The sequence below is a fragment of the Nyctereutes procyonoides genome, unplaced genomic scaffold (genome assembly GCF_905146905.1).
Source record: "Nyctereutes procyonoides isolate TBG_1078 unplaced genomic scaffold, NYPRO_anot_genome, whole genome shotgun sequence".
Classification (NCBI taxonomy): domain Eukaryota; kingdom Metazoa; phylum Chordata; class Mammalia; order Carnivora; family Canidae; genus Nyctereutes; species Nyctereutes procyonoides.
In genome coordinates this window covers 31,299,256-31,326,998 of record NW_026575030.1, presented here as the reverse complement: position 1 = coordinate 31,326,998, position 27,743 = coordinate 31,299,256, and the positions used below count along the sequence as shown (strand labels likewise).

At 40.2% G+C, this 27,743-nt stretch overlaps 1 protein-coding gene across 4 annotated transcripts in view; it reads right to left on the bottom strand.

Moving 5' to 3' along the window:
- The window catches only part of CCDC191 (coiled-coil domain containing 191), an 89,633-nt gene that overhangs the window by 35,369 nt on the left and 26,521 nt on the right, over positions 1–27,743 (bottom strand). For all 4 annotated transcript variants that reach the window (XM_055316479.1, XM_055316481.1, XM_055316480.1 and 1 more), the window contains 6 exons: positions 18,877–19,067; positions 10,240–10,489; positions 5,190–5,629; positions 4,299–4,411; positions 2,148–2,230; positions 1,112–1,213 (listed from right to left, as the gene is read on the bottom strand). In XM_055316479.1, the coding sequence (XP_055172454.1) occupies positions 1,112–1,213; positions 2,148–2,230; positions 4,299–4,411; positions 5,190–5,629; positions 10,240–10,489; positions 18,877–19,067 (1,179 nt within the window). The remainder of the gene's footprint in view (positions 1–1,111; positions 1,214–2,147; positions 2,231–4,298; positions 4,412–5,189; positions 5,630–10,239; positions 10,490–18,876; positions 19,068–27,743) is intronic.

The following is a 27,743-nucleotide window of genomic DNA, read 5'->3' as shown; positions in this document are numbered from 1 at the left end:
GAGCCAATTCTTCATAACAAATCCCTTCTTATACATACATCTTATTGCTTCTATTTCTCTGTAGAATCCTAATACAATTCCCAATTTGAAGCTCTTTTCTATGAAAATGTCTCTAATATTCCCCCAATCTTTATAGGTCTTGCCTTACATGGCTCTCTTGATCTCCTTTGGTGTTTTTAAAGATTTTTTTTTTTAAGATTTATTTATTTACTTATGATAGACAGAGAAAGGCAGAGACACAGGCAGAGGGAGAAGCAGGCTCCATGCAGGGAGCCTGATGTGGGACTTGATCCCAGGGCTCCAGGATCACACCTCGGGTTGAAGTTGGCACTAAACTGCTGGGCTGCCCCTTTGGTGTTTTTTAAGTAGGCTTCATGCCCAGCATGGAGCCCAACACAAGCCTTGAACTCATGACCCTGAGATCAAGACGTGAACTGAGATCAAGAGTTGAACCCATAACCGACTGAACCACCCAGGTGCCTCTTCTTTGGTCTTTGAGGCACAAGACAACATATGCTGTACTATATATTGTCTGACACTGTGCATTTTTAGGCCTTATCTTTCCAACTAGAACTTAATAATCTTGAAAGTAAGGGTTTTATCTCTTATTTCTTCTGGGTGTATTTTCTTCCATTTGTTCATTCATTTACTTGCTTATTCTGCAAGCTTGCTGAGTTCCTACTATATGCCAGGGACACTGCTAATCAATACAATAGTGAGCAACACCAGACTGCTCCCTTTATCTTCCAGGAGATTCTAGTTTTTAGTTGGGGATGCTGAAATCATTAAGACAATCACAAAACATATGCAGAATTATAAGCCCTGGTAATGCTGTGAGGAAATTTATTTCAGAGTCCATATGGGGAACTTAACCTAACCTTGGTTGGAGAAGAGTGTAAAAGGCAAGAAAAGCTAATCTGAGAGAAGATTTCAAATCTTCAAAAAGCTTCGATCTGAAGAATGAGCATGTTTTTCACTAAGGTGGGGAAAAAGGGTGGAGGTGCGAGACATATGTTCTAGAGGGAAGTTGGGGGATGGAGAAGGTGCACAGGGCCACGGTATTGCACACAGTAGGCTTTAAGAGACAGGTGATTGGCCAGACTCTACGAACCATTTTCTGTAGTCTCTTCTCTTCTCGTTTTTTCTTAAGCTGAGCCTCCTTTTCTTCTGCTTCCCTCTTCTGACGCTCCTCTTCTTGGGCCTTTAACTGGGCCTGGTCAAGATTAGGGTCGGTAAAAAACAAGAACACTATGTTTGTATGGAAATAAGATTTTTTATATTGAGGAAAGTCAAGTATCTACTAAGAGTGCCCACCCTGTCTCTGAAAGAAGCCTATACTTCGTGATAAAAGTAGAAACTCCAACCAACAGGTGGTCAGTTGTGTAACTTAAAAGTTTCTCCAAAAGAATCCTCTTCTACTTGTGAAGGTGATATTAAGAACATTAATTTCTCATCAAAAAATACTTTTTTAGTTCTTTTCACCTGTGAAATACTAAGTCCAAACTCCAAACAGCATAGGAAATTTTTTTTCTTTCATTTCACACACAAAAAACCCCCCAAACTATGGGAACTATTTATTTTTTTCTTAATAGATACAAAATTTATTTTTGATAGTCTAGGTCAAAACTGTCTAAGAACTACTCACCTTTGCAACTTACCACGTTGGACATCTAAACCTAAATGAGTAAATCTTCCCAACTGTTGGCTCCCATCAAGTTTCATAACATATCCTTCCTGCTAAACTAATGGAGTCATTGTTTTCTCCCTTTCTTTTCCTAACATCTTCGGAGTTCAGGCCAATGGATAAAAAGCTATTACCAAAGTTGATCTAGCTCCATTGTCTCAAGACACTTAAACAAGCTAGGCTTCATTTTTTTTTTTCTTTTCTTTTTTTTTTTTTTTTTTTAAGAGGGAGGTGGGGATGCAGGAGGAGGAAAAGAGAGAGAATCTTAAGCAGGCTCCATGCCCAGCACGGAGCCTAATGCGGGGCTCTTGATCTCACCACCCTGAGATCATGCCTTGAGCCAAAATCAAGAATTGGGCACTTAACCAACTGAGCCACCCAGGTACTTCTAGGCTTCATTTCTTTTTTAAATAAAGACCTATACAAATCCTTTTTCTTGCCTCAGGTTTCATTCTTGATTTACCAATTTCTCCTCTTCTTGTTTTTTCTTCTTCTCTGCCAAGATCCGCCTACGTTCAGCTCGCTGAACTGCTCTCTCTTCCATGGCTAGAAAATAGTAACAGAGTTCCAATATCAAAAATATAAGGAACACTGCAAGAGAAATGTCTCCAGATTTTATAGCAGAGTTTAGTGTTATTGCTAGGGTTTTCTTGCAAATTGAGGGTTCACAATTTCAAAAACATTTTTTTACTTGTTTATAAATATATAAATATAAAATGTCTATTTAAAAAATATTAGTTGTATTTGTAAATATATAAGTATATATATGTTATTTATATACCCTCTACAGGTTAAAGACCTACGATCCTATCCTCAGTAATGATGAATAATTTGAAAATTATGTTTTTTACTTTTCTATTAGAATAATTTACTGCTTTAAATAAGACGATGTGCCTTGATGATACTTTTATTACTGAAACCCAGAAACCAGAATTTTAATTTGATAATTTCTTTAATGAATGGAGAAAACTTTATTACAGCTAACAAATACTTTGACAATACAATCAATCCTCAAATCCCACTGAGTCTGCAATTTTTCCCTGGGTCATTATACTTATGTCTGTATGTGTAACAACAACAACAACGAACTAAAGTTTAGGGTCACGATGAATACATTAAAATCTAGTTTTAAGGCCTGGATAGATATCCAGATGGGCAGGAAATGGAATTGTACTAGGCATTTGGAGAACTGGCATCTGAACGAATTCAAGTGTCAGACTCCTGTTCTTGACAGTCTATTAAATATCGATCCAAAAGCAGCAAATGTGCAAGATGGTCTGATAATATGACTCTGTCATCAGTCGGGGCTTTTACAGGAAGAGCGACACGGGTAGGAGGAGTATCAAGTTCTGCTCACCTAAGTCAGCCAACAGTTACTGCTTTTGCTTCTTTGTGCCATATTATAAGAAGAAAATATAAGTTCAAGTTTCAAGAATTAATGAACAAAAAACTCACAAGGCTATTTCTTACAGATATTAAGTGCTGCATCGCTAGAAAAAGAAGTGTGGGGGTGCCAGAGATGGAGGCAGTGAGGCTGTCTTTAAAGAGGCAGAAATAAACTAGAGGATTAAAGTGAAAACCCTGAGAAACAGAGTCTCTGGTAATAAGTGCGTTCCCCATCTCTTCTAGAGCTAATCATTAAAGACCACTTGAAAAGTAGCCTGGAGTTCTAAAATATGATTAACTCGTTGAGCAAACAATTTTTTAAAAATAGTCCCACTGGAACTGGGCATTTCCTGATCATTCTCAATGGTAGACAAAGATGGCATAAACTGCTGTCCTGGCAGAGAGTCAATGCAGAGACTGCTAATTTCTTCATTAAAAGGAATGGACTTCGGGCATAGTGTGCTTCGGCTGACATCACTTCTTGTTAGGGCAGCAATCTTGCCAAAGGTGAAAAATCAGATTTACAACCACAATATAATTGCCAACATGCCTACCTCTACACAAACAAATGTACAGTGCCTGACTACGTATAAAGTAAAAACAATTAGCAGACTCACTAGGTAGCAAATGCTTTTCTTCTCATAATATTGTCTGTTTTAGATAATGATTTCTACATGCATCAAGAATGTTATTAGATTAAAATGTCTGGTTTGCAGATTTCATTACTAAAGGCATATCATCAAGGTACAATGCATAAAATGATGTGGATTGCTATAAATGGAACAATATTTTAAGGTTATCAGAATATAATCATAGATCATTATCAATTTTGTCCTTACCAGCTACTCAGGAGTTTTCTCATTTGTGTAACTGTCCCATTTTTTTCCCCATAATCTAAACCTCAAATTACAGGAAAATGATATACCCTTCAGCTAGCTAGCTAGCTAGCTAGCTAGCTAGCTAGATCTATCTATCTATCTATCTATCTATCTATCTATCTATCTATCTATCTATCTATCTATGGTATTATTTGGGAAGGCCAAAACGTTTGGCAGAAAAGGCAGGAAAAAATGCATGGAACTCTGGTGCAATGCACTCCTCACATGTCTAGCCATCTTTGACCAGGATCTGCCAAGTCTCAAAACCTGAGTGCCAGGATACAGTCCCAGCACGTCCTGTATCAGGAAGGAGGATAACCACTACCAGACCACCACCAAGTCCCCCCTGCCTTTCAGTATGGGATGGGGTGCCATCAGCTGCCTTGGAATCCTTCTGGGTCCAGAGAGAGAATTCTGGGAGTCATTTCCTCTATGGTCGGTCCCAGGGGAAGCAACGGGTGAACTGGAGGTCAAAGAAAAAAAAAAATTAAAGGAAAAGAATTCAGACAAATAACCAGCTTTCTCTGAAGTTCTCGAGCCTGAAGAACTCAAAGCATTTCACAAAATTTAATTAGTTTTTACTCTCAGCTATGTATCAAACCCACTCAATAAATTGTTGTTATGTGGAGGTGGAAAGGTTGAGTTACTGGCCTGAGTCTGCAGTGAGTCGGGGGCTGTGACTCCCTTCCCGGTGCTTCAAATCAGTAGGGATCTATCACCCACTTCTTATCGTACCGTTTATCCCAGGTACTGAGTAGGTCTCAAACATGTCTGAAACCATCTGAGAAATTTGGACTTAGTCCAGCCTCAAAGATGTTTACTTGCATCCAGAACAACTACAAATGTAAGCTAGGTAATTAGCTAGCCCAGGGGCTGCTCCATCTGCACCTGATACTGTACAACCTGGCTTCTCAGAACTAAACGTAATCAGAAACCTTGAGGTAGAGCAAGTAAGCATTTTTCTCTTCAACTGGTATAGTAACAGAGCTCCTCCGAAAGGGAGCACCACACATGTGCTAACTGTGCAACTCAGGGGCAGCCAGTGCCTCAGATACCTATTAGTACCCGTCACCTACCACTCACAATGTAGGGGGGCTTCTTTGTTTGGAAAGTACACAATAAAAGAAAGGGAGAGATCACGGAGGCCTGGAAGCTGGGCAACCGTTCAGGGGCCTCTCGACCACAACGTGAAAAACCCCAAATCCTGAGTCCAAAGAATGTTCTGACATTAGTGGACATACTTTGGAAGCACCTGGCCGGTTCTCGGGGGTTCCTTCCCTCGGGGCTTTGTCAGCGGGCAGCTCTGTGCTTCTGTGGCGGCCGCGGCCCGCTCTGCTGCCCACCGGGCCTCCGCCAGCCGCTGGCTTTCCTTCAGCTCCAGGATGGTTTTCTGCTGTTCCTGAAGCTGCTTCTTCTGCTTTTCGATCAACTGTTGCTGGAAGACATGGCGGTTGTGGAAGTGACCCCTGCAGATGGATTCTGCTTTCTGGCTCGTGGTTCTGAGCTGCTTGTAGGCGCCAGGCTGCTGGGGGGGCTCGACCCCTGGGGTCTTGGGGTGCTTATCGTCACGTGTGTTCGGAGGGACATGCTGGAGGGGAACCTGCAAGTGGCTCTTCGTTGCTGTCCCCAGGTGGGGGCTGGGTTCGCAATCTCGGCTCCCCGAGGAAGGCCTGGCAGGCACCTGAGAGAGGAAGAGCAGGTTACGCTCAGCTACTTAAAGGACTGTGTTGGCGACATCTCGCCTCATCTCCTCAGCCTTGTTTGGCCCAGTGGCACAGCCGCCCTGGGCTCCCCGCAGGGCTACGTCAGAGGCTAGCAGCCGTAGCTCTGGGAGTTCTCCTCAGAAGGTGCACTGCGGTTCACCACGGCAACTGCTTGGCTGAGTGGCTGCAGCGCAGACGATTGCCATGGGCCAGGACCTTTGCAGGAGGAAAGCTGTGCTCTTAGAAATTTCTAATTTGGGGATGCCTGAGTGGCTGGCTCAGTGGTTGACTGTGTGCCTTCATCGTGATCCCAGGGTTCTGGGATCGAGTCCAGCACCGGGCTCCCTGTGGGGAGCCTGCTTCTCCCTCTATGTCTTCCTCTCTGTGACTCTCATGAATAAATAAAATCTTAAGAAAAAGAAATTTCTAATTTGGATAGTTCAATTTGTGAATGAGGCAGGATTACCTCAGTTTTATATTACAGGAATTCTAACCTACACGAATTAACTCTGAATTTTGTGGGGAAGGATATATTCTCCCTCAAGAATGTTTGAGAACTGGGCAGTCCCGGTGGCCCAGCAGTTTTAGTGCCGCCTTCAGCCCAGGGCGTGATCCTGGAGTCCCGGAATCGAGTCCTGCATCAGGCTCCTTGCGTGGGGCCTGCATCTCCCTCTGCCTGTGTCTCTGCCTCCCTCGCTCTCTCTCATGAATAAATAAAATCTTTAAACAAACAAACAAAAAAAATGTTTGAAAACTAACAAATACCTTTACAAATCAGTAATAGCTCTATTCTCTCCATGCCTCTCATGTCACTAATAAATTAATCCCAGGATATGTACAGATGTGTGTATGTACTTATTCACTCACTTGACTCATTCATTCACTCCTTCTCAGGATCAAAGCCTGGATTAAAGCTTACAGGTCTCCAGACTATTCCCCAACTATCTGGGCAAATATCTGCTTACATAAGAATATTATCAATAATATTATATTTTAGTATATGGCTTAATAGTTTTCAAAGCTTTATTTTTTTTAAAGATTTTATTCATTTATTCATGGAAGACACACACACACACAGAGAGAGAGAGAGAGAGAGAGGCAGAGACACAGGCAGAGGGAGATGCAGGCCCCACGCAAGGAGCCTGATGCAGGACTCGATTCCGGGACTCCAGGATCATGCCCTGGGCTGAAGGCAGGTGCTAAACGCTGAGCCACTAAGGGATTCCCTCAAAGCTTTATCATGTAACAGATCTCACTTAACAGACTGAGGTATCAGACTCAATTTTAAGTTCTATATAGAGGGGGAGGAAACAGAATCCTTAATTGGAAAAACTTATCCTGGCCAAACTAATGCAACTTAAAATGTCTCTCCTAGAATGGTTTGACTGTATGGCCTAAGGTCTGATCAAGCCAATGAACTATATATCTTAGAAGTTTCTCGCTCTAAGAGAGTACCGTACTAAGGTACTCAAAAATATTCTTCATGGTGATAGAAATAGTTCCTATAGACTCAGCTGAAGTGAAAAATGTGATATATGGGAACTCTGACATGCTAAAGACTAAAAAATAACCTTCTATTTCAGAAATGTCAATGGACATTTATTCATGAGAACACCCACTTAAGTAATTTAGCATCAAGCAGGGTCTATGTTTTAGGCCCTTTTAAACTTTGTGATAATGATACGTTATTAACTCAGCAAGACTGTAAAAGCCTTGAGTATAGCCAAAGATTTCTTTTGGATCACGGTAACTTTTCAAGATGAAAATAAGAGAATGAAAGGAAGCTTAATGGTACAGATTGTACTTAGCAGAACAGGACGGAACAGCTTGGCATAATTAGCGAAAGTCATCTATTAGCTAACTGATAATTTTGAAAAATTTCAAGGTATAACGTATGCATTGGTGGTACATGAGCCCCAAAACTGTATAACTAGTGGCCATCTAACTAAAGATACCATATTTTATTTGTTCATATTATATTTATACTCTGGAAAAAGAGTTTATCTAATAACCTAGAGAGTCTATTATATACCTTTTTATTTTCACTGGTTCTATTTTTTATATCCTTTTCTAATAAAATCCTTTTCAGAGTTCTTAATTTCAGAGATTTAAAGGCTTTTATTTCTTGAGTCATATATGTATATATATGTAAATATATACACACACTATATATATATGCTTATATATATAAACATACTATATATACACACAGTAATTTTTCTGTTTTCTGCAAGTAAAAAATACTTTGTTGACTTTTTTTCAAATTTACAGATAACAACAGTTTAACTTTGTAAAGTAAAAAGTTCAGACAGCTATTTCCTAAGATAGAAGACTCTTGGGTCTTAATGGAAACAAAATTATCTGACATAAAGGTAGATAAAGTGCTTAGAGGAAGGGACTAAAATGTTACATAAGTTCCAATAAACATCATGATACCCTCTGCAGAGAGACTAGGCCCGAATTAAAACCAGCCTACTTGCTGGCAGTAATCAAGGTAAAAAGCAAGATTGCAGTACTTCTGGTGCCCATTTTAATTTTACATGTCTAAGTTAAGTACTCAATAACATTATGTGGTGGGGTCTGGGGTGAAGGTTAGAGGGTAGAGGATCTTCCCCAAAGGGTTTTTCAAATATGACAAGCGTAATTATGAAAGAAAAAACTGATAGGATTCACTTTATAACAACTCTGTATAGTATCAAACCCCAAAACTTATCCAAAAAGGCAAATGAAAAAAATTTTGCAAAATATATAGTAATGTAAGCATCAGTAGTCTTAAAAATATAAAGAGCTCCTATAAATAAGAAAAAGATACATAATCAAATAGAAAAACGTATAAGGGCATGAAGAGACAAATCATTAAATATCTATCTAGAAATAAACCACTTTCACATACATATATATATATAAATGGCCATTATAAAAAATGTTTAGGGATGCCTGGGTGGCTCAGTGGTTGACTGTCTGCCTTAGCCCAGGGCATGATCCTGTAGTCCCGGGATCAAGTCCCACATCGGGCTCCCTGCATGGAGCCTGCTTCTCTCTCTGCCTGTGTCTCTGCCTCTCTCTCTCTCTCTGTCTCTCATGAATAAATAAAATCTTAAAAAAAAAATGTTTAACTTCACTAATTAAAAAATGCAAATGCTGAAGCAATAAGATGATGAAAATATTTTACCATCAACTTAGCAAAAATGAAAATTGTGTTACCAGGCAGGAAGATAGGCATTTTTTTGGCATAACCTTTCTGGAGGGCCAATTTGGTATTATTCTTTAAAATGTGCATTCTATTTTTAGGTATTTATCCTAAGGAAAGCATTTAAGTAAAGTGGATGTGTGCAAAGATTTCTTCATAAGGATGATCACTGAAGCATTGTTTGCAATAGTGACAAACTGGAAACTTAAATATCTAGCAATACAGAAAAAGATAAATAGATTCTAGCCTATGGCTCATGATAGAATATCCTACAGCCATTACAAAATGATGTCACAGAATGGTAGTCTTTAATCAAAGGGTATTCATCAGATTCACCCGTGAAACTTAAAAAAAAAAAAAAAAAATACAGGCGCCCCACAACCAGAAATTTTGATTTAGCAGGTCTGATCTGTGGTTTACTGTCAGCTGAGAACTAATGTTCCAGCAGTAAATTTAGTGATATAGAAAATTCTCAGGTTACATTGTAAAATTGCATTTTTTTCCAGAAAAACATGATAGTTACATTATTAAAAAAATGGCCTTAGTTTTTCTGTATTATGTATTATGAAAAAGCAGATACCCTCAATAGCTTGACTGAAGAAAGTTTAAAAGCTAAATAAAATATTAAAGAGAAAAATCTGCATATGCCTGAATAGAGAAAAGACTATACAGCTATTCAACATGTTACTAGTGGTTATTTCCAGATGATAGAATTATAAGCTACTTTGCTTTTTCCTGTCATTTTCTCCTATCAAATTACCAATTAACACAAATGATTTTTCTTATTAGAAAAATAAAAACTTAAAAATTCCCCGTGTGTGTGTGTGTGTGTGTGTGTGTGTGTGTGTGTCACAAGCTCATTTAGACAAGAAATGTCTGGTGATCAAGTTAGAGGAGTTAAAGAGTAATAAACAATGCTTTATATAACTGTTCCTGAAGGAGTCTTTCACTTAGTTGTTTTAAGTTCCTTCTCTATATTATGTCCCTCCAAGTCTCAAGAATACCAAAGTTCATATATGCTATACAAAAAGATTTGGGGGATGCCTGGGTGGCTCAATGGTTGAGCGTCTGCCTTCAGCTCAGGGCATGATCCCAGGGTCCTGGGATCGAGTCCTGCATTGGGGTCCCCGCAGGGAGTCTGCTCCTCCCTCTGCCTATGTCTCTATCTTTGTGCGTCTCTCATGAATAAATAAAATCTTAAAAAAAAAAAAAGAATTGGTTCAAGAAAATAAACACTGACTTAAAGATAACCTCTGTGTACCGCAAACAGCTCACATCTTCTAGATAGTCCAGGCAAGGCAATCTGACAATGGCTAATATAACCCAGGCTATACCAGTGCAGAGCGCAAATGCCAGTGTTTAATAAGCAGAAGACCAAGCAAAGGAAAAACAACGTACCTCTCCATTTCCTCTAAGTGGATTCACCATAGTTGCTGCCTCCTCAAGTAGAATGATGCCTGATGACCCATTTGTGCTGAGTTTCCCTAGTGATGCTGCCTCCAGCAGCTCATTCATTTTCTTCCTAGTTTCCTCCTTTGTCAGGGCCAGCTCTCTCTTTAGGATTTCCACACGGTGCCAACGCTGCCATTCTGTAAAGTGCTGTCGGAGAACTTGTTTCCGGTTATACTCAGTGGCCAGTTGTTGTTTTCTAAGCAACAGAGTATTTCCATTAAAAAGATGAAGCCATTTACAGCTTGTTAGCTGATAACATATAAACGAAACACAAGTCTAAAAGAGTCCCCGAAATGTTCCATCTTAGATCCAGCATATCCTTTTATTTAAGCTAAATAGAATCGCTTTATCAAATCCCCTGGTGCAAAAGGTCTGCTTGTAGAGGACGTTGGCACCTTAAGAGATTATCTCAGAATTAAGAGTTCTATCACGTCACAGAGCATATTACATTTTTAAAAATTACCATAAAAGAGTTTCTGAGAGCTTTTGGAGGGGAAGGAGCAAGAGAAATCGGCATATAAAGAACTACTTTAAAAAAGATGAATGTGTGAGGGAGATTTCAGCCATGTCTGCAAATGTGAGGAAGACAGAGGTTTGGGAGAAAGGGAATGGAACAAGATTTAACAAGTGAGCTGTCAATAACGAATTAAGTATAAGACTTATGAAACTTCATAATGTTAGAGGACATCAATGAGTGAGGCTGGGAACTGCTTGCTTTATTCCCTTCCCAAAGGGGACCCCCATCAGGAGACATTGTTGGGACAGCCAGTTGAGAATTCGAGCATGGAGGGGTCTAAATTCTATCTATAAGTGGATGATTATTGTCCCTGAAGAAGTAAGCTGTAGAGTATGGAACTTTTTATATTAGATCAGGAATCAGTTTTGAGGTTGAAAATCTACCATTATTTAGAGAAAACTACTACTTGATTTCGTCTTATAAAGATGACTCAAGTTCTCTATAATACTGTTTGGATACCCATTTCAGTTAAACATCCGTAATGCTTAACTCTCCTCATGGACTCTTTGGAGTTGTATGTTAAAAAAAAAAAAAAAAATCAAAGTTCTTAAGTCAATGGGTCAGGAGAACATTTCTAGAGTTCTTTTTTTTTAAATTTTTTTTAAATTTTTATTTATTTATGATAGTCAGAGAGAGAGAGAGAGAGAGAGAGAGAGAGACATAGGCAGAGGGAGAAGCAGGCTCCATGCACCGGGAGCCCGACGTGGGATTCAATCCCGGGTCTCCAGGATCGCGCCCTGGGCCAAAGGCAGGCGCCAAACCGCTGCGCCACCCAGGGATCCCCATTTCTAGAGTTCTTAAATGCTTAAGGGACTTAAAGCTTTCCTGACTGGCATCTATAATAAGAAAAATGTTACACTGTGACACAATATACAAGTTTATGTGTGTATGTACAAAACAAAAGTATATGTAATTGAAACAAAGGTCTTGCCAAACAATATCTAGGTGCATTCTAGCATTTCTGCTCTGTTCCATTTCTTTACAAAATATAGCTCATCTGGGCCTCATTTTAGGACCCGTTAATGGGTTAAAACCCTTAGTTTGAAAAAGACTACTTTAAAGTCACAGAAGTTAACCTGTGTCAGAGAAGTTGGATGAAACAACCAATTAGTGAGAGTAGAGTCAATTGAAATAGTAAAATTCAGGATAAACACTAACAACTCTGCCAACAGCATATTTCATTGTATTTAATTGCTTCCCTCTACTGTATTAATGATAGGTACTCAATTTGATTAACTGATGTTTTTGTAATAAAAGTACAATATAGGTGCTAATATAAATATTTATACATGGGATTTAATCTGATGGAAATAAATTACCTAATATGGGACTGAATAACCATAAAATAAAAATTTTAGAGGAAGTAAGGATAATAAATCAGGTAGCAAAGAAGGTAAGAAAAAAGTTCCAAATATATCAATGTTTAAATAGTGAAACAAATAAAAAGCCTATAGCACTTTTCTTAAGTGAAAATAATAAATTTCCACTGGATAGAAGACGTATATTGCCCTCTCTGATTAATGTGAAATTCAATTTACATCAATCTGCTCAGGAAGGGGGAGTGTGAAATTTACCTGATGTGTTAATTTCATGTTTTTATAGCATAAACAGCCAAAAGGAGCACTAGGGTTTCAACTATCATGGAAGAGATAATTTGGACACTATAAAAGACAAAGAGAAAAATATTTCGGCAGCTATATCAAAAAGACTAAACAGTAAGAAAATGGGTAAAAATTACATATTGACCATAGTGTGTAGAGCTGACTCTCTAGTGGTTATGTAGGGGATTTCAAAGTGTATTTAAAATATCTACATTTGTGCTTTGAGATGGAAAAGTAGAAATGCAGAGTCTAGGGATCCAGAGACAAAGCTGGTCTTACTCCTGTTTCTGCAGTGATATTCCAAATAAGCTAATTTCCATATTTTTTAAAAGATGACACTAAAAACATAAATATTTCTGAAAGTGAAAAATCACTTAAACTTCCTAAAATCTCAATCTGATGCAATACTTAGGTATGCTAACCAAAAGAAATGGTTTCAAACACAGTTCCCAGCTAATCATAAAATGAAGGACAGAGTTCCCTTATGGAAAACATCTTGTCCCAGTATGTCTCCAAGCTGAAATCTGGGAAGTTCTGGCATATAAATTGATCATCACAGTTAAATAACTACATGCACAGAAAGGCTGCCCCTAAAGACCAAATATAGTGGAAAAACTGTTTTCCTTCCTATGTAAGGAAAAACCTGGTTCTCCCCCCTACTGTGTGTGTCTCCTGTGTGTCTCCTTTATCTTTTCTTAGAATACCTCACTTCTGGCACTTTGATTACAAACGTGTGAAGATTTTTCCCCACACCAACAGCAACTCTTGGACACCAAGCAGGATATCCAAGAATTAACTCAATTCTGATACTATCTCCCCAAAGACAGTGTCAGATCCCACAGGCTAAGGGCTCAGTCCCATAAAAGTCTTCCCATTCTCCCCACCCACCACCTTCAGATGCTAGTCACAAACCCAGGTTATCTATCACCCATGCTTCTGATCAATTGGCTACAAATTAGAGATTCCAACTACCCCCTCCTGGGGTTTAATTAATTTGCTAGGGTAGTTCACAGAACTCAGGGAAACATTTATGTTTATCAGTTTATTAAAGGATATGATGAAGGATACAGAGGAACAGCCAGATGAAGAGATGCATACGGTGAGGTCTGGGAAGATCCTGAGCACAAGAGCTTCTATCCCCATATATGTGGGGTGTCAATGTGGATGTGTTCACCTGCTGGGAAGCCCCTTGAACCTTGCACTTTGGGATTTTATGGAGGCTTCATCATGTAGCTATGATTGATGTTAACTCCATTTCAGCCTTTCTCCTTCTTCAAGAGGATGGGGAGCAAGGCCAAAAATTCCAAGTTTCTGATCATGGTTTGGTCTTTCTGGTGACCAACCCTCATCCCAGAGCCCTCCAGGAGCCAACCCAGAACTCTCTCATAGGACAAAAGACACTCCTATCACTCAGGTAATTAGCAAGGAGTTAGGTGTCAGGAGCAGAGATCAAAGACTAATATTAGAACAAGAGCTGTTCCTAGTGCTATCATCATTTAGGAAATTACAAGGGTCTTAGAAGCTCTGTTCCAGGAACTATGTGTAGAGACCAATATATATTTTTTATTATCTCAGACCTAAGAGTATAAAATATAAAGGTTTAAATAGGAATTTAAATAATCAACCATGCTGTTTAGAATCAACACCTCAAATGATGCTTAGTGATCAGTGCATGTTCTAGAACCTGTAAGAAGAATACTAACTAGACAGGGGACACTAGATTAAGTGCTTGGAAGCCTCAGTTTTCTCCTTAAAAATGGGGTCACCCTAAAAAAAACCCAAACCAAACAAAAAAAACCCTACACGTTGTGTATCTTTTTAAAAAAAGATTTCATTAAACACACACACACACACACAGACACACACATCTGAATATGTAGACAAATTCTCATGGAAGATAACACTATCTTAGGACAAGACTACCAGGTACTAAAAAGCGTCTTGAATTTTTTAAAAAAGGAAATGAGAAATGACAAATAACCACACACTCGTGATCTGATTGAGTGCAGAAATCTGGCACAGAACATGAAAACAGCAGCGGTATGAACAGCTGCATTTGGGATGAGCAGGAACGGGGATGTTAAGCTAATGCATTCAAGTAGCCCCTAGGGAGAAAGTGGAAGATGACAACGGTTCTGTCTGAAAGAGTTTTAAAAGTGAGCCAGGCAGTGCAAGTCTGGGCCCCCTGCCTGTCTCACAGACACACGACGAGCTTGCCCAGCTTCAGATGCCCTGCACTTTCTGGCCTCTCGCCTGGATACCCAGGTGTGCGTGGAAGGAAGGGCATCGAACATGATTCACTGAGGGGCTCCATAAGTGATTGTCCTAAAGAATGCTCAAATGAGGAGTGGGGATATGGGGATACCTGACAGTCTATTTTCAGCTCAGCTCCCCACCCCCAGGCTAGCATGTGGGCTCACCCCAGCCCACTCTCTCACAAGCTGCTTATGTGCTGGTTTACCAGTTTCCCCCCACCCCCGAACTGAAAAACGCCCTCTTCTACTTAGCCACATTCTCCCTCTCTCTCAGAAGATGGGCCCCATGAATTCCTATTTTTAAAAAGCTCCTCGGGGGATTATAACGCATGATAGCCAAGTCTATGTCACTCCTAAGTATTTTTCTTATGGTGCCTTCTGTCGCAATTATTTTTAGTATTTGGGTACCGTTTTTCACTTCACTTAGACTGAAAACTCCTAGAAGGCAAGTATTTAACACTTTTTCTCAAGTCCCCCTCCCTGTGTTCAAGAGAGAGCCCAGTACTCAGTAAACATAAGTAAAGCTGGTTGGTAAAAGAATAAATTCTATTCGACAGAATGAAAGAATGAGTGAACGAACGAATGCCCTGGCTGGAGGGCTACCAAAGGGCCAGTTTGTCCCCGGGCCTGCCACAGTACCCTCACACTCCCATCGCTTCCGTTTGCAGACACCACCTGTGCAAGTGCAGAAAGCTTCCCAAGAGGAATAACATCAATTGATGGTCACAGGGAACAGTGTGAGGGGCTCCAGGGACAAAGGAAAGGGATCAAAGCATACTCCAGGAAAGGCCCAGAGCTCCGGTGCAAGGGAGGGCAAGACTACAGGCAGTGTGGGGGTTACTGAGGGAAGGACCGAGAAATCAGGGGCTCAGAAGGGCTGGGGGTGGAGGATGCCAACAATGAACTCTGCTTCTTCCTCATTTTGTCCACGGCTGGCCATAAATGGAAGAGAGGGAGGGAGAGAGGGGCAATAGCAGAAGCAAAGCCAGCTTTGAACATGAACATGCAACGCAGATTAAAAATTCAGTTCAAATGCCAATACGACCCCATCAGAGGATCTAACTTGGTGTATGCACCAGGGTTTTGTGGTGTTACCTAAGTGACTGAATCCTCAGGGTCTGGGAATACTTGTTAATGTTGAGATTGTATCAGGACACTGTATCAAAATTTTATAATACCATTTCTGTAACTACTTTTAAAAGAAAAGAGACAGATAAAAATAGAAGAAAGAAAGAAAAAGAAAGGAAGAAGGGGCACCTGGATGGCTCAGTGGTTGAGCACCTGCCTTTGGCTCATGTCGTGATCCTGGGGTCCTGGGATCCAGTCCCACGTCAGGCTCCCCACAGGGAGCCTGCTTCTCCCTCTGCCCAGGTCTCTGCCTTCTCTCTCATGAATAAAATAAAATCTTAAAAAAAAAAAAAAAAGAAAAAAAAAAGTAAAGAGAGAAAGGAAGAAGGGAAAGAAGGAAGAAAGAAGCCAGGAAAGCTGGGCCCTGTGTGGGGCGATAGGCCGGTGAGGAAAAACCCCGGGTATCAAAAACAAATGTGGATGCAGGAGCTGGCGCATGAGGACCAAATGATTTCCACGTCCAGGATAAGCCACAGAACCACCTGTGTTTGCCAATCTGGTGAGAGTTTCTACAGTGAGTAACCTGTTATATTCCTTGAGCTCATTAGTAGAAAAAAAAAATGCTTGAAAACACTACCAAGTTAAATTGCAGGAGAGGAAGCAAATGAACTCATTGACTCACTGACTCACTTATTATTCAACAAATATGTATTTGGTGTCCACTGAGGTACTAGGAGAAACTCTGATGAAACCAGGAAAGAGGCTCTCCAGACATCCTCCATCCCACTGATATTTCTTGGTTTCTGCCCACAGTAGCTACCTCTGAGCTCTTTCCCCAACTTTAATATCCCAACCTTCCTTGAACAAAATCACCCAACTTAATTTCTAGAACAAAGAAAAACATGCAGAGAGCCTGGGATTTGTAGGAAAGCAGCACAAAGGATGGCTCGTATTTAATAGCGCCTTTCTTCTCCTTCGTTTCTAGCACAACTTGTCATTTGTTGATTACTGCTTTATTTTTCATCCACAACCATTTAAAATTGCCATGTAACCGAAAAATACGGCTGTCTCAGGGAACCACCACCTACATACAGTTTAACATTTAACACAGAAGCAGTGTGGTATAGGAAAAAGCATCTGACTCAATCTGAAAGACCAGACTCTAGTCGTGGACTAGCTACTCTTACCTTCATGACCTCGAGAGAGTCATTTACTCTCTCCAAGCCTTGCTTTTAACATCTGCAGAATGACAGACAGGATCAGACGATCCTTGAGATGACTTCCTGCTCTAAGATTTTCCTGCTGTAATATTTTGTAGTAAAAAATAAAATAAAATAAAATAAAATGATTGTAAGTTACGTATTTTCTAACTCTGGCACTTTAAAGAAATGTAGTACCCATTCTGAACATTTAAAAATAGACACCTGAAAATAAGTCACAGATACGAGACAAAAAGTTCTAAGATCTTAAAAAAAAAATTGGCACCTCATGCTATTATGAAATCCTCATTTAGTGATTTTTATATTTAAACAGTTTAATTGGAATGAAATTATCAAGTTCTTCAGATTTTTCTTCTACAAGTTTCTTTCAGCGTGTACACTTCACAGGCCACTTTTAATGTCAACCCTCAGTTTTCCACACCCTTTGTGCCCTCACTCACATTGCTTCCCCTTTACAGCACCTCCAGTTCCCCTCCTTTACCCAGGAAATCCTGCTAGCCATTCCTTTTTCAGTAAGCTATTGTCCCAATTTCTTATATCAATCGTTGGGTCTTGAGAACTTAGAAATGAATTATGGGAAAGAGTTTTCAATGCTGCCTTTTTTTTTCCCCCACTGAAGACTCCCGCTAGCATACTGTAAAGAAAGGGAAATTGAGTAGGACATCCTTCTACTTAAAAGCTGTCAAGAACTTAAACAAAAAAAAAAACAAACCCCCCCCCCCACACACACACAGAGTCAAGAATTCACCTTCATTTCACAAAGAATTCCTAAACTCCTTGTCTTGGCATTCAAGGCCTTTTACAAGCTGAGAACTTGAGAACCACATGCTTGATGATCTCCAGCCAACCGGGATGGCTATCCTAGAAGCCATTGCGCCTCATCTCCCCATTCCCACTGAGGAACGTCCTACTTACCATACAGAGTCCAGCTCACCACCCACCTTCCTGATAAAGCCCTTCCTGGCATTTTGTAGGAGCCTTCTCAATCGCCGACACTTCTTCTGCTAAGCTTTCAGCAGCAGAGGGGATGCATTACACAGTTTATCATGCCGCTCAACACCTGTCCTGTTTTTAGACCTTGTCTTCCCCACCAACTGTGAGGCCAATGCGTCAGGCTCCTGTGTACCCACCCAGGCCTGATGGTGTCACAGGGCCACACAACTCTAGAGGGCACCCTTTCCTCCCACGTAACAATGATTTCACACACCATTCATTCAAATTTTCAGCCTGAATGAGTAACAGAATTGCCAGAGGGAGAGGTGATTACACATCAGAACATAAACTGTCCTTGCCCCCTAAATAAACAAATGGATCCTTTTAAAGCCATGACTGGGGTTCCAGGGTACACAGCTGCACTTGGTAATTTTAAGATGATGGGACAAAGTTTTATTTGAAGACAATTTCTGTGTCATTCCCAAGTACAAGAGGACGCTGATACAAAGGTATCAAAAACCTCTAAATAAGGTGTGGAACAGAAGATGGAGGAAAGGAACAGAAGGTGGGAGGAAGCACCTCGGCAGGTCTGCCCTCCCGGATGCATGGTCCCTATGCCCCTAATTAACATTCTGCGTGCAGGCAGGGATTTCAAACATCAATGGGAATTACTGGCATATTAAACAAACTCTGTCTTCCGAATTGTAAGATGGTCCAAGGTACGATGCTACGACTTCAGGGGACAGGGAAAAGGTAAAGCAGTTGTTTTCTTCACAAAAAACATATACATTAGTATTTTTGAATTAAAATTTTCTCAGTTAAAATTTTCTAGTTTGGGATGTTAATGCAGAAAAAGCAGTGATCCCCACATTTTATAATAGATGAGATGATTCTAGTGAATAGAATTTTTCGAGTTTACTTCAGGATTCCTCAGGAGGAAAAATGTCCTAAACACACCAGAGGGGTTTTCGTGATCCAAATAAAAGTACCTGTTTGCTTCTCGAAGGTCATTTTCCAGGGCTTGGGTCTCCTGTGCCAACTTCTGGGATCTTGTGTAGTCTCTCCAGGCTCGCAGGACCTTCAGTTGAAACTTCCAGTCGGACAGGGTCCCAGCTTTTCCCAGCTTAATCCTACGATCAAGGATCAGACTGTGCCAGGCAGAGAAATACCGTTTCTGACACTGCAACGGAAACGTAGAAAATCACCACTGACCAGCTTCGGTGTCTCTAACACCTAACACTGGGAGCTGTCCCCTCAGATTTCCCCCACACACTTCTTCTAACAAATCTAGGGACTGTGGTCTTGATGAAGGGGAACAAAATATAACTGCTTTATGTGAATAATGACAAAAAAGTATTCAAGTCACGCAGCTGAGGTACCCAGGCTCATTACCTAAACTGTAATACTTAGTTCTCACTGTAAGGCATCGGTCCTCTGGGGGGTTGGAGGAACAGTCACATCTAAGACCCAGGTTAAGTGACTTGTTTGAGAAGCTTGAAATACCTGCTTCCTGTAGGACTGCCAGCTTGTCTTGGGAGTTTAAAATACCAACTGATTAATTAATTCCTGTTACAAATATTGCTGATGTCCTGCACAAAGGAACATGGAAGATCCCATGAGGACAGAATAGAGGGATCTCTGGTCCTTGGAAATAAGATAGCTAAAACAACAGTGACAGCTGAGCTACCACTGACCACAACAGAGCTTCGGTGAGCAGGCCTAGAGAGACTAGGTGCTCAGGATGTTTGGGATCTTCTGCTACTTGCATGTGATCACAAGGGAGAGAAGTTCCACTGAGCCTACGGATGTCCCCAGAAAAGTTTACTTATGGTCCTAGCCTAAGAAACTCTCTGAAATCTAGTCCCTGCCTACATCTCCTACCTTCACAGTAAACTAAACGTTTCCACTACATCACAGAACTTTCAGTTCTTGCCCCTTACCTCAACCACACCTTTTAGTTCATTTTTTTAAAGATTTTATTTATTTATTCATAGAGACAGAGACAGAGACGGGGGGGGGGCAAAGACACAGGCAGAGGGAGAAGCAGGCTCCATGCAGGGAGCCCAACATGGGACTCGATCCAGGGTCCCCAGGATCACACCCTGGGCTGCAGGCAGCGCTAAACCGCGGCGCCACCGGGGCTGTCCTCAACCACACCTTTTAACCTTTCCTATGTGCATGCTCATTTCTCAGTCCTCCCTTTCTGCCCTCTCTTTGACTACTTCAGGACTCCCTTCTTTCTGGAAGTTCTCCTGTTACCAACCATTCTCCCCAAATACAAGTGTCCTTCCACTGTGTTTCCAGAGCAATCTCTGCTTTCTTCCATCATAACACTGATTATACTGTATTACGATCCCCGGTTTACTGGTTTCCACTAGACTACAAGCCCCCAGAAGGAAGGGACGGGGTCCCATGAATGAAAATGGCAAATCTGAGAGTTGTATCAAGTGTTGGTAGCAATAAAACAGAATGTAACCTCACAGAAAGTGACACTGTGGCCTAAATGACCAGCCTCAACCACTTGCTAGCCCTGTCAGGGTCAACTGTATTTACTGCTTCTACCTGTAATAACAACCATTTTGCTATTTCAACATTTAGTAAGCAGCCACCATTGGATTTAAATTTGGGAACTCTGAACAAAGATTTAATCTCTCCTTTTGAGAGGTTATAGGGAAAGAGGGCATATAAATTAAAAGACTAATATTGCAAGTAAGCATATGCTAGAATTCTTAGAAATAGCCCTTTTGGCAAACAATGTTTTTTATGCAAGTGCAAGAATTCAGTTTTATTCCCATTTAGACAAATTACAAAATCCTCTTTATTATTATTTAGCAGGAGAAACCATGGCAAACTTTAAAAGTTCTCATTCCCTTTCCATTATGTCAAATGAGGGCACACTGTCTAGACCTTCATCTTAGATCCCATGAAAGGGAGGGAAGAGAAGAGAGGGAAGGAGGAAGGGAGATTTGCTGAATACAGGATATACCTCCAGTCATAAAACGGGAGACACACAGCTGCTAGATAGAATTTTTGCATTACTACCTGCCTGTCTAACCCACAAAATAGAGCATGGGAAAAAAAATTAACTTGTGTGCCATGGTCAAAAGAAAACATACTATGTCTACCAGAATCATTTAAAGGACTCTTGAATGACTTGAAATATTCTATGTACAGCTATCTCTAATTTAAAATCCTAGACTATTTCTAAGGATGAAATAATACAAACATAACCCACCTTAGACAATAACAACACTATTAATAGTGTCCTTGGCTTTCTACATTCCCTGTCTACAAAGTTCCAAGCATTACTGTAAGCACAATATTACGTGCACTATTAATTTGCAGACCATCATTACAATATAGAGAGACTGCAGATATTATCATGATTTACCTTACCAAGCTAAACTTCAAGTAGAGAAGGGTTAATGATGAAATTCCCAGAGTGAAAAGTTAGTGGTACACCAAAGGCTAATACTGAAACATTCTGGCATCCTGATGACCCAATCTATTAGGCAAAAAGTCTCCAAAAAATGAAGAGCATATTCTTTGCTTCTTTTATCCCACAAGAGAAAGAAGTCATAGTGATAACTGACAATGGTAGAGTACTGCTAAAGCATATGTTAATTTAAGAGGGGAAAATTTGAGTTAATAAATGCTACAGTCAATATATTTTTTTAAAATAGTTTAGATTTTGAAAGCAAAATGATCAGTTTTAAAGGTCTATAATTCAGTTGCACTACATAGAAGGAAGTAACAGCAAAGTGATGGACTCAAATCAACTTATTGGTTTTTCTTGTCTAATCAAAAGAGCAATCCCATTAAAACTTAAAATTAACATGTGAACCAAAAATAGCCAGTTTTGCCTTTTTTTTTTAAACACATTATTTTTTTATTCATGAGAGACACAGAGAGAGAGAGAGAGGCAGAGACACAGGCAGAGGGAGAAGCAGGTTCCCTGCAAGGAGCCCGATGCGGGACTCGATGCCAGGACCCCAGGATCATGACCTGAGCTGAAGGCAGACGCTCAACCACTGAGCCACCCAGGTGCCCCACCACTTAGTTAATCTTGATTCACAGCAAACATTATTTAGGCAAACAAGAGTCCCATAAATGTACTTGGAGGAAAATATTCTTAGTCCCTCTTCTCTGGAAGATGCTAGCACTCTGCTTTTATTTAGAAGAGATGAGAAGTGGCATACTTCCATGGTCATGATCTATTTATTCTATTACCTCTCCCAACCCCCCCCCCCCGCCCCAGCTGAGTCCCTGCTGTTCCCAGGCCTGCTCCTCCTCTTCAGTACTAGATTCTGGAACTACAGCAGTGCTCTGTCCTTTTGCTCTTTGAAACAAGAACTACTATTGAAAAGCACAACTGGGTTGGAAGAGGAATACATTCTGTCTAATACATTCTATTTAATAAATTCTGTTTCAGAATTTAATGTTCTAAAAAAAAAAAAAAAAGAATTTAATGTTCTAACTAGCCAGACAACTAGCCTGACCTCCCTCTATTTCTTACCTACCTCCTTTATTTCCGTACCATGTTTTATTTCTGATAGGTTTTCCAGATATAGTCATGGATTCTTAATTTCCACATCTCTTTAACATAGTAGTGGTGAAAAAGGCTTCGTACAGGTAAGTAAAATCCTGAAAATCACGGTGGGAAGAACTGTTCCTAAATACATTATCTGTAATGATTTACAAAATACTACAAAGTGAAATTTAGAAAGTTTTAAGGGAAATGCTCTTCTCCTTTCAAAATCTTCCACAAGACAGCATTTGATCGTTAAGGATTCCACTCAAGAGAAGAAATGACAGCTCACCCTGCTAAATTTATTACCTGCACTGGAGTTGCCCTCGTTCTGTTGGCAAGAAAAGCTCTTCCCTGAAGTGTAATCACACTGCTGTCACGGAGAATGATTGACGTTAGGTGGAACAGCAATTTGCTATCTAATCTTCATTGTAATTCTAACCCTGTCACTAGAGATGCTTGTTCTGATTAATGAAGTGGGGAACTCATCAAAATTCCTCAGCTATTTCCCTTTTGTCAGAAAGCTCAGTGATAATTGCATCAAAATTCTCAGTCATGGAAAAATAAACAATGCATTGTAAAGAGGACAAAAATGTCAACAAGTTTACAATTTATTTCTGCCGAACAGAACTAACGGTGGTGCAACTAGTGGTCGAGGGGAGCTGGCCAAGGTTTGCCTCGATGTCAGCAAGAAAGCTACACACACACACCCCCCCCAGGACCCCAGGTGACTCTTTGCTGCTCCCTGGCCAAAAGCGAACAAGCACTCCATAGCTAGCTACATAAGGAAGTACCTTTTTCCTTTTGGGGACCACTACAGCTAGGCAAAAGCCCCAAGGAACCTATGCAGTCCCTGGGGGTTGGGGAGAGGAGAGGAGGATCCTTATCAAGGCAAAATGAATGAGCCTGGGAAGGAGTAACTTGTGACCCACCCTACTCCTGATTTTCATAATTATGCCCCAAAGAAAAGAAAGGAGTCATTGTGCTCTCTGTCTCAAAGCATAAATATCCCTATAACTGATTACATTAAGGAAAATACATTCGGTTCTCTGCACACAGTGCTAAGACCTGGACATGCCTGGTTCCATGGAAAGCCCAGAGGCCTAAACTTTGACAACCACTGCTGTGCAAAATGTTAACACTGGTTACAGACAAAAAGCTATTTTTGTTATATCCCAGAAGATGCAATGTTTTAATTTGTGTTTTTTTCTCCTTCCCCTTTTAAACTTAAAACAAAAACACCATCATTACAGATTTTTTTTCATTACAGAAATTTAACAAACATACTCAAAAGCAGAAAGAAGAATAAACGCCTCATTCAGCTTTAAAAATTATCAACATTTTGCTAATCTTGTTTTATCTCTCCATGCATTTTTTTTTCTGGAGTATTTACAAATAAATCCCATACATCAGACATCATTACACTTCACTCACAAACGCGTGAGTATGTATTTGCCAACATAAGGACATTCTGTAAATTCTTCTTAATTCTACAAAGAACTTTAATCAATAATACTGCTTATTAATCTAACTCTGCCTCACTTCAGAAATACTACAATTTCAGAAAGTAATTGCTCAGTCTTAACCACATAGTAAATTCTTAACCAGCAAAACACTCTGGGATCTTTTAAAGATGAATAATTATAATACAGCCTATAACCAGACTATTCATTAGGACAGTGCTCTTTCTCCAACGTAGCTTAGACCAGTTTTCAGGGCCTTGTGTCTTTAGGGAAGGCAGACCTGCTGCTTCCCATGTCCTCTCTCCTTTCCTCTTTCTTCCTCTTCCAGACTTCCTTCCCCCCTCTACCAATGCACTCCCTGCCCACTCTCCCCCACCCCCAGCCACACACACTCGAACTAAGCCAAGAGTACAGCTCATCTCAGAATATATTAGATAAATGTTAGGTTCACCCCCAGGGTAGCCTGACAGTAAGACAGTGATGTGATGTCATTTGTTTCTACGCATATGGTTCTCAAGATCCTTATAAATATTCACCTGAAATGTCTAGTATTTAGGGGAAAAGATATTCTACTATAAAATTTTATAGAATGGGCTCCATTTATGCCAAAGACTCTTACTTTTTTAAAAGCAGAATTTAATCAGTTACTTTTATCAAAAGACAAAAAAAAATTACTTATACATGAATTGGAACCTTTGGATCAAAAACAGCTTCATGGCATTCTGAAAAGCCAAACATCAATGCGATTTTTTGGTAAAATGGCCCTCACTGTCCCTTCCTTGAGAATGGGACATGCGAGGGACTCATAGGGTGAGGGTAAGGAAAAAGAACAAAATAGACAAACAACCTCTTTACTGATAAAATTTTACTTGGAAATTTCTTCTTGGAATTAACTGTATGAAATAATACATAATTATGTTTCAAACCCCTCCTAAAATGCATACCACACATGGTCTTTGGCAATAAGCGTAGAGGGGAGAGTTATAAGAATCTCGATGTCCAGGATCCCTGGGTGGCGCAGCGGTTTGGCGCCTGCCTTTGGCCCAGGGCGCGATCCTGGAGACCCGGGATCGAATCCCACGTCGGGCTCCTGGTGCATGGAGCCTGTTTCTCCCTCTGCCTGTGTCTCTGCCTCTCTCTCTAGCTCTCTCTCTGTGTGACTATCGTAAATAAATAAAAAAAAAAATTAAAAAAAAAAAAAGAATCTCGATGTCCTTCATGTGTATGCCTGACATTTCTTTCTCTACAGTTTTATTTGCAAAGAGGCTCTTCCTTCATTTCCTTCCCCAAATATAGACGACATTACTGAAAGGATGGTTGCTATGTTTCTGCTCAGAAATGGTTTTCCTTCAGTGGCATGTAGGCAGTCCCAACAGAACGGAGATCTCTGGGGATGAATCGTGCTATATAAATGAGGTACTTAACTATAGTTTTTATCACCTTGTCAGAAAAATCCAGGCTTCCTTTCCAATAGATCTCCCTGGTTTAGTCTGGCGTGGCCTTTTGGAAGGTGCTATGCCGTAAGCACAACATTAACAGTGATTCCTTTGGGTCACTATTATCTTACTCTCTAACAGAAAAACTCAACCAAGTAAGTAAACCAAAACCTTCCCCCATCAGGATTAAGATTTAAGTTAGTATTAGGCCATCTTTCATGGTTCTCTTCAACTTTCACAAGCAGGAAAGATCACAGACTTTATTATTTCCTTAAGAAAACATAAAATGTATTTCAGAACAGGGTGGGAATTAAGAAGGACATTTGTATAAGAGTTTCATAGTTAATCCCTTGTTGTTTCTGCTAATTAGCAATGACATGAGGATTGCTGAATCTCCCCAAGAGATTTCACTGCAAGATCAAAGGGAAAATAGAATAGAAAATGGAAGTAGAAAGTTTCTATACAAAAACAGGTATTTTTGATAAAACAAAGATACCTGGTAATGAAATACGTGGGGAAGATGCATGCACAGTGCCGTACCTGAAACTGTTTGGATGGGAGGGCCTGCTCAGTTTCTCTCAGAAAGTCTATTAAATAACTTGGCCTAAATGGGATGTTAAGAGATTGTTTGGGGGAACAAATACGATTCAGAGTCAAAGCACAAAGAATTATAAGAATTAAAGGAGCTTGAACTAGAACTCCTCCTAGAAATAGACTCTTCAGAGTCTTCCTACAAATCCTCTATATAGCCTGCTGTTGGGTTTGTGCCAGTGAATCACTGCGAGGGTGCTGACAAGAGTTTCTTGTTATCTAGCCGCTCACTGCAAGACAACTACGCCTTTTCCCCCTTTCTGTCCTGCCATCATATTTAGGCTGCTGAGTGTTCAAGTTTCAGTATCCAAGGGCAGCTTTGGGCTCCTTCAAGACCCAGGGTAGGAATGTGGCCTGGGGTCATGGTAACAAGCCCAGGGGGCCTGCTACTTTGTGGCATTTATCAGAGGACCTTCAGGTCTCTAGCCAAGTTCAAGTAAAAACCTGAGGAGTCTGGTAGGTGGGTTTTCTCCATGTCTCAGTTACACTCCTACACAGGGGAAACCAAAATTACAGATTTACTCAATATTACAAATAAACATAAGCAACACTGAGGGGAAGGGAAGAAGAGGACTAACATAAATAATAACATTCTGGCTGAATGAGACTAGAAATGAAAATAATGTACAAATATCATGCTCTGGTTTTAGTGAACTTGTTTACACAGCAGTATGGCTAGCAATTCTGAAACTACTTTTATAGTATATCAGGATTAAATAAATAAATATATTTTGGATAATGAGTGCCAGGTCTCTCACTGCTAGAGAAAGGAATTATAAATAATCAAAGGGGGAAGGGCATTCTGAAACCTTTGGCACTGGATTAGGGTTGAAGGTATCTTTATGAACTCATGAGTATTTTAATAAGCATACAGATAGTCACAGAAGTAAGTTATACATAAGGAAGAGGGAAAGCTAGCATGACCCCTGCATTACTGCACTGGAGTTACAGATGTCAGTATGAACTCATGGATTTTAATAGGTATACAAATAGACAAAGAAATAATATGTGTACATGTGTGGGTTAGTATACACCACATATATTTCCCAGCTCTGTCTACTGAGTAGTGACACCCCAGGAGCTGCGAGAGCATCCTGTATTCAGATATTGCTTTCTAAATACTATTCTCTCATAAAGAAACCAGAGAAGTGGTTGATTCCAGGGCTAGGACAGGGAAAACACAAGATGGGCCTAGAATGTCCCATGGTGTCAGAAGAAAAGCAGTGCTCAAAAAAGGATGGAAGCATTTTGAAAGAACAAAGAAGTCAACCTGAAAGACTGGCTAAAGTTAGAACAATTTGAGTAACAGTAAAGAATGACAGGAAGAGATTATCACCCACAGAATAAAATAAATATCCATGAGCTCATATTGATAAAAGAACTGAATAACTGAATAAATAAATAAGTAAATGGGGAGAAAGGACAGGTTTTCTTTCTGTAGAAGAGTGTCAGTTAATAAATGGAGAAGAAAGGAGGCGAAGTACAAAATCATCATAAGATAAATGCAGTAATGTTGCCGGCAAGATCCTCCAATATATGCTAAAATTAATAAGTGAAAGTTTAAGGAGAAACAAGATATTTGCAGAGTTTTACAATATCTCCTCTAAGACATTCCAAAGGAGAAACAGTAACTTTATAGTACAGGGGCACCTGGGTGGCTCAGCCAGTTAAGCATCTGATTCTTGGTTTCAGCTCAGGTCATGATTTTAGGATTGTGAGACTGAGCCATGCTGCAGGCTCTGCGCTGGGCATGGAGCCTGCTTAAGATTCTCTCTTCCCACCTGCCCTCTCCCACCCACCCCTCCACTCACGCTCGCTTGTGCTTGATCTCGCTCAAA